Here is a 7739-nt window from a genome sequence, read left to right on the forward strand (position 1 = left end):
AACGAAAAAGTACCAAAAAGTTCTCTATTACAGGTTCTCACTTAATCTGGTAATACATGTTTAATTTCACGATTCTAGGTTCAATATTATACAAAAATTCTAAAATTATACAAAAATTCTAAATTTTGATGACGAAAATTACAAAAAATATCCTTTTTATAAGATCTCACTTAATACAGGCCATACATGCTTAATTTCTATGATCAATATTATAGAAATTTCAAAAAGTACCGTTTGAAGAGAGAAAAAGTCCCCGTTCTTAATCGAGGCCATACAAACTTAATTACATATTTCTATCTGCTTTTGATATCTCCAACGCCGTTCCAGTAGCAACCCCGTTAGGTTTTATCAAGAGTTGTATCCTCAGATTCTATCTTCAAAAGGCTAAAAATAGGTGAAAAAACCTAGGCCAATGTGAAGTGGCCAAGATGGTGTGGCCCTCTTTCAATGCACAAGTCACCTTATGAATCGAAGTCGTGATTAAAGCAGTAATAACAGGACAATGGGTGCTAGGCAGACACGCACGTATGCTTGGGCTACCTTTCAATGAACACTGTTACAGTTGCAAAGACAGGGAAAAGGAAGAAAAGGGCTTCCATATTCTTTGCGAATGCCCTGCTCTATCTGTGAAAAGGAACCGTTTCCTTAGCAGCTACTTCATATCTAACCTTGGAGAGATATATAGATCTAATTTTAATATACAATGATTTCTCACTGCTACAGGCTGAATCTAAAACTGTAATATACTACATCTGACGAGTGGTCCGGTCAAAACAGAGTCTCTTGACTCTACTTGACTGTTCGCGCGTAATGAACTACCACGTAAACCATCCATCAATTTTTTTTGTTCCACGACAATTGGATCTACGCTCCGAACGACCCGATTCTAAATCGGCCAAATATTGTCAACTCAACAACAGCTGTATCAACCGGAAGTTTTTCTCCAGGGATGATTATCCAGTTACAGCCAACCTGTCACAACAACAACCAACAAATTTCGCTATCCCCAAACGCTTGAGCCGAATTCGCACCTGATGTATGGAGTATGTATTTTCATAGATTGAAATTCGTTTTTAAGAAGTCCTAGTTCTTTGAGAAGCACTTTTTATAATTGTGTACGGAGTAGTCGACATTTTTTTTAGAAAGGTCCTGTTAGTTCATTTCGGATTTCCTGCCAACCTAACTGATGTATTAACATGTTTTAAGGCATTTCTTTAGCTCGCGACCTTTAATGATAAAAGCACAGTAAGGTCTTCTCTTGTGTAAAACTAAACATACGACATTATCATAGCTTTCCGAGATCAGATATATAAGTTTCGCAAGTATTGAACTGTGGATACTCTTCTATAACGTTTATTATACCTACGTATAGATCATGTTATTTTTTCTAAAAACAACATGATCACTGGTATGCATTCCTTAGGACCGTGTTGTATATCACATAATTTTATCAAAGGAGCTGTATTGGAATTAATCAGAAATAATGTATCGACCATGTAGGTTCTCGCCTAAGGTATTGCAATCATAAATGGATCATGTTTTTTTAATAGTTTTTGACCAGATCAAATCCATTGTGAAGTATTTTCAGACCGGGAAGTCTCAAATTTTATAGAATAAAATCAGATTATACTAAAAAATCTTCTCTCTCTCTCTCTCTCTCTCTCTCCGAAAAATAAATTTTCGTCTAGAAATTAGTTTTTCAATCAAATTTTCTCTAGAAATTCGCTTTTCACGAAGAATTTTCGTCGAACAAAAATTGAAAACTTCTAATTATTGTTTTTAAACTCCTTTGTCAAGTTAATTTTACTTTACAAAAATATTCGATAACAAATCAATAGACCATTACAGGTTTCTAAACATTACAAATTATAACTTCCCTTGGCCATAACTCACATATTTTGGCCAGAAAATACAAAGCTTTTTAAAAGAACAAAACTACTTACAATAATTACAAATTAAGGTGAGGTTCTTTTCAGACTCAGAGCAGGTTAATAGTTTCAAAAAGCATAAGTTGTAACGAATTTATAAAATTGACAGCATTTTTCCCACCACCTTGGGCCAATGGCTGGCTAATACAACAAAAACACAACATCATAAAGCGCAACAGAAAAGGGCCGATCATGCACAAAAATTCTAACAGCCGGTCTACACCCCAAAAACACTAACAAAACAAGAGTCACTTTAGAAATTTAATTATATATTAAAGTTGACTGTAACTTGTCATGGCAAAAATTCTATAATTTTAGTTCAATATGCAGATTTTTTAAAAAGACTATCTGTAAAAAGAGAGGTAAAAGAGAGCGAGAGATAAAAAATGTTATTAATCTAGCGCTTCAGTGATTTTTCTATCAAAATAGTAAAAAAAATAAACATAAAAAAGCTACAACATCGTTAACAAAATATTACATATTTTATTGTTAAACTTTTTTTTTCAAATTTATGCTCTAACTACAAGGTGCAGTGCTTTTATGTATGAATTTTCCATTCACCGTTTAGGGTTCGTTGTCATTTTATCCACAGACGACAAACTATCGTCTCAGCCAGAATACTTGGCGTTACAAAATTGTATTTAGTCTGCTCACCCCACTGTTATGTTGGGAGTTAATGTATTGTTATGATCATGTATATCTAATAAGTTTGCGGTGTTTTTTTTTATGCTGCGTGAGTTTGACTGCTGCTATTTTGTGTTTGGTTTTTTTTCTAGCTAGATCGTTACTGATTATTTATAACGACACAAAGTTTTATTTTGTTTTTTTTTATTCATTGTTCTGATCTCATCATAATAACAATAGTAAAACATTGATTCCAGGTTTAGGTTTCAATCACAAATTTTCATTTAATTTCAGTTGAGTTTCAACATTCGATTATAGCGGTTGTGAAAGCGCGAAAATAAATAATAATAAAAAAATACTTAAAAATAACTTGTGTTTTTTTGGTGAGTTGTGCGATAAAGGATTAAGAAAAGGATATTAACAATTGCAATGTTTTAATGTCATAACGCGTCAGTTGACAATATCGTTATTACAATAACATCTTTTAAAATAAATTAATTTTTTTTTAAACTAATAAAAATTAATTAAATATTAAACTTGAGTGCAAATATGTTTAAAGTTTCGCAAAAAAAGAACAATTGGAAAATTATAATAATTTAGTAATATGAATCGCTTTTGCTTTTAAAGTAAATTATTGTCCTTTTGGGAATATAAAAAAACAATAAAATTAAGTAAATGCCGATCTATTATAAATCAAATTCGTCTTTTTAAACAGCAAATATTTTCCAAGGAATACATTATTGTGTAAGAATAGGAATTCGCTTAATAAGCAACTGAACAAGTAAGAGTTTAAATTATTCTGAACATTTTTACAAAAAAAGGTTTTTATAAATAAGCGATCTTAAAGATCAAAAGGTACTAGAACCACAAATTCCGAAGACATCTGGGTGAACCTAAGTCCATTGCAAGCAAACGAGTGAAGCACACAGTTTGAACTCTTATTGTTTTCAGAAAAAGATGGACTTTAAATAGTTCTTCTTGAAGGCTTTCAATCTTATATTGTCGTGTTTCACTTGGACATTAGTGAAATAAATCAGTCACTCCCTCAATACGGTTAATTTTGATATAAATCGTTCTATTGTTGGAATCTACGATTGGCAGTTTAGACCTGAAAGTTTAAATTGAGTTATATCCCAATTTGACCTCCGGTATATATTTTTAGTTTCGATCAAAATAAAGGTTTAATATCTGTAAAATTATCGATTCGAAATCTTCAAAATTTTAACCCTTAAAAACCTGATTTTTTTTTTTTGTTTGAGTGGAAAAAATTAATGTCGTAATTTGCCAAATATTATAATTTTGGTAAGTATATTATGTGATCGAAACAATTTAACCCCAAAATTATGTGGTAGATCTGTTCCCACTCGAATTTTAGCACAAAATTTGGTCAAGCAATAAAAGACTTCTGACGCAAATGATACGCTTCATTTTGAAATAAGTGATTCAAAAAAAAACGAAAAATATTGATTTACATATATAATCTTATATATGATAAATTTAAAAGTCCGGGTGCCTGATGATCCTGATGATGGGAGGGAGTATAGAGTAGTATTTGTGGACATTCGATTTAAATCTACCCACATTGCAAGTGACTGGAAAGACTTCTGTGGGAAGTTTGTTCCACATACGGACAGTACGACTAATGAACGAATTCTCTGTGTAGTGCATTGTGCGATCCACAGGCCAATCGACCACAAAATGGGTGTGCTCTTGCACACAAGTTCCCACACTTCATAGGAACACATTCCTTTGTAGCATCTATAGAACAGTTTAACACACCCCACAATGCGACGATGCTCCAATGAATCAATAGAGTTGTATAACCTATTGTCACCGATAAGTACCTTCGCCATCTCCTGTACGCTGTCGAGTAGCCCAAAGAGGGAGTTGTAATCAATTTAAGATCGGATGTAAGAGGTTTAAAGAGTAAGGAGGACAGAGGGAGTGAAGTATGTCTTACACCTTTTGAGAAAAACGACACACTTGAGTGCTTCTTTCGACACTTTAAATATGTGTTTGGTGAAGAGCTTCTGACTCCTTAATATTTATACCACCCATAAATATAGATGAAGTGCATGATTTGTCGTGAATTTGTGCGTTAAAACACAACATTGAGTCTTACGTGCGTTGAAAATGACTCTATTAGCATGACCCCATTCAGAGATTGCCACTAGGTCTTGATAAAGTGAGTTATTCATTGCCTCATTGCCCAAATCTCCAAAATACTTAGCATATAGTTAAATGAATAAGAATTGCTGATGTTGCTATAATCTGCAAAAGAGAAGATAGGGTTGGAAATTTGATATAGAAGGTAATTTAAAAAGGTAAGAAATAAAATAGGACAAAGAACGGAGCCTTGCGGTACCCCTGAATTTATCTTGAACTCGTTTGATGAGATCTTATCTATAACAACTCGTATAGAGCGATCCATGAGAAAGCTCGATATAAATCGAGAGAAGTAATTACCGACAGCTAAAGCAGTTTTGATATTTTTGGAGATATATTTTTGACCCAGTCTTACTAAACATAAAATAGTAGCATTTCAGTAGCAAGTAGCATTTCAGCTTTTCTTCATTCTCGATCAATTGCAGATCACTGATCAAAATGATTTAGTATAACACAAGCATTTAAACTTTATAATTATTTAAAAATCAAATTTATTTTTGTATGTATAATAAATTTTTGCAAATAGCTAAATTAACAATTATTCCATTTATTCCGCTACATTATTTTCAGATCAAACTTAATCACACAAGATCGCACAAAAGTGTGGTAGACAGTAAAATGTTTTGCTGCCACAGACGTTTAACAACGCGCTCAGCCGTAATAGTGCTGATATACTGTTTAATTCCAACCGTATTGGCCTTGCAAATACCAAAAGATGTGGAAATACTTGAAGGTTATGAATTCGATGAATCTCCTGAGTATTATGCTACCGATGCCAATTATTACGAGGCACGAAGTATGATGACGGGACACAATAAGGCCATACGTAATAAAAGATCAACTTTGGAATATGATCAAGCTAAGGGCTTAATAAGTAAAACAGGTTTTAATAAAAAGTTTCAAGAAAGTCTTATACATAATGTGGAAAGTGATCGTATTGATGTGCAGCAATCAACTGTCATAAATAAACAAGATCAAGAGGAATTAAAAGCAGAGGCTAGGGAGGATGATAATGGCAGAGAAGGTGAATTGGGTGAAGCTTTACCAAAAGCTGAAAAGCAAATCATGGATCCTGATTATGATTACTATTCACAGCGTCATATTGCTAGTTGGAAAGATCATGTAAATGTAGATCATTCCGTTAATGATGATGATACGGTTGCCGAGGCCACTAGTGGTTATGCGGCTAGGGCACGTCAAGCTAGAGTTAATTTTATAACGCAGCCTAGAAAGGAAAATGAACCACCTAAAGAGTTGCCTGAGCCGAGAGTAACAAAAGTTACACCACCTTTAATTAAACCTCATTACGATCAAAAGTTTGGTGCTGCAGCGGCCCCTTCGTATAACTACGAAATGTACCCTTCACGTTCTTATGATCCCTATTTAAGGCGTTATGATCGGTAAGTCAAGAAAACTAGAACAAACAAGCAATTTTTGTGATATTTTCTTAAAGTTTTAAGAATATTTTGCAACAACCTTACCGAAATTTATATTCTTAATCCTTGCAGATTCGATGAACAATACTCTCGTTATGATCCCTATAACTATGAGGATCATTTCTTATACCGTCGCCACTACGATCCTTACGACAGCTATAGTCCACGAATGCCACAATACCCAGAACCTTATTACAATTATCCAGATCGTCGTTATGATATACCCGAACCTCGAGAATATTTACCTTTATATAATAATGAAATTTATGAAAAATCAGCATATGCTCCCATTAACTACCCCGATCCTTATCCAGCATCTTCAAAATATCCCATTGATTATACAGCACCTTCTAAATATCCTGTAGATTATACTCGTAGTAATAAACGTATTGTTTATTATGCTCATTTGCCCGAAATAGTACGAACACCTTACGATTATGCTGCCAACAACTACAATCGTGATCAACGTTATGATGGCCTATTAACACCTACAAAAACTTTACCGAATACTTATAAAATTGATAAGACCGGAACACCGGCCACTTTGAGTAGTAATCCGAATGTTAATACAGATCATTATGATTATATGAAACGAGATAAAAAAGATCGTGTTACACCAAAACCCATTAAGGTCAATAGCAACAATGGTCGACAATAATAATTTTTAAGTTGTTGGGTTGTTAGTAGGGAGATGAGGAAAGTTTTAAATAATCATACCAAAAAGCAAGAAACAAACAACAAATCTTATTTACTCAAATTAGTATTAAATTATTTACCAATGTTTTTTTTTTAGTTAGTTTACTTTATTATTTTGTATAATTTTTTAATAAAACCTAAATATTTATTACTTATTTTACACTAAAGTTTTAGGTTTTAAAATAATTTAAATTAAAGGCCTTCATTGGTAGGTCCTACGATTTTTGTTATTTATTTTAGTTTCTAATTCAATATTAACGGAATAAGATGACCGACAGCTTATAAATCCGCTACCGGCGTACAATGGTTTGTAATGGTGGTTTTGGGCTTTTTAATTTCACCTCTTTTAGATATTCAAATACCCAAAGATGTGGAAATTATTAATGGTTAAAAATTCAATTCCAAAGTATTATATGTGAACAGATGTCAAGTATTTTAATGTAAGAAATATATTAGTATCAGCAAAGGATCCTAAAACACTGAAAAAATGGATCCAAAGTGTGAACACTTTGTTAATAATTTTTACGATTGACGTATTTCCCTAAATTGTGGTACAGTAATAAATAAAATGTACTTGCATAAATATTAGACCAATTAAATAAAAGATCCAAAACTATATTCACTTATGCCTTATAAGTATTATAATGTAAAAATGTTTTTAGTCATATTCTAGATTCTCATATATGTAACGGAGTCTATTATTAACATATTTCCGACAGCGGGATTCAAATCTTCATGAATGCTATCAGACTATTATAAAACATTAAATATGAGTAAGCAGCCATGGAAAAATTACGTTCTTCCTCATTCTCGATTAAAATAGTCAACAAATTTTATCAAAGTTCTTTTTTATTCGGGGATTAATCCCGTTAATATTTATAAGAATCGG

The 7739-nt window shown here is 32.6% G+C and overlaps 1 protein-coding gene across 2 annotated transcripts; it reads left to right on the forward strand.

Moving 5' to 3' along the window:
- Positions 1 to 2824: 2824 nt before the first annotated feature.
- LOC111686703 lies at positions 2825 to 7455 on the forward strand. 2 transcript variants are annotated; one of them, XM_046946921.1, is made up of 3 exons: positions 2825 to 2935; positions 5289 to 6118; positions 6227 to 7454. In XM_046946921.1, the coding sequence occupies exons 2-3, from the start codon at positions 5337 to 5339 to the stop codon at positions 6810 to 6812; spliced, it is 1368 nt and encodes a 455-aa protein (XP_046802877.1). In that variant the 5' UTR covers positions 2825 to 2935; positions 5289 to 5336; the 3' UTR covers positions 6813 to 7454. The 2 variants fall into 2 exon arrangements, with proteins under 2 accessions (XP_046802877.1, XP_046802876.1); XM_046946920.1 differs by lacking the exon at positions 2825 to 2935 and adding an exon at positions 3178 to 3333 and having other exon boundaries at positions 6227 to 7455.
- The last annotated feature ends 284 nt before the right edge of the window (positions 7456 to 7739 follow it).

Source organism: Lucilia cuprina, chromosome 3, assembly GCF_022045245.1.
Source record: "Lucilia cuprina isolate Lc7/37 chromosome 3, ASM2204524v1, whole genome shotgun sequence".
In the NCBI taxonomy this organism is placed as follows: domain Eukaryota; kingdom Metazoa; phylum Arthropoda; class Insecta; order Diptera; family Calliphoridae; genus Lucilia; species Lucilia cuprina.

Bases quoted from the DNA above. Each gene is read 5' to 3' on its own strand.
- LOC111686703 (XM_046946921.1), top strand. From the start codon at position 5,337: ATGTTTTGCTGCCACAGACGTTTAACAACGCGCTCAGCCGTAATAGTG. The intron at 6,119-6,226 runs GTAAGTCAAGAA...TAATCCTTGCAG, and splicing joins TATTTAAGGCGTTATGATCG to ATTCGATGAACAATACTCTC.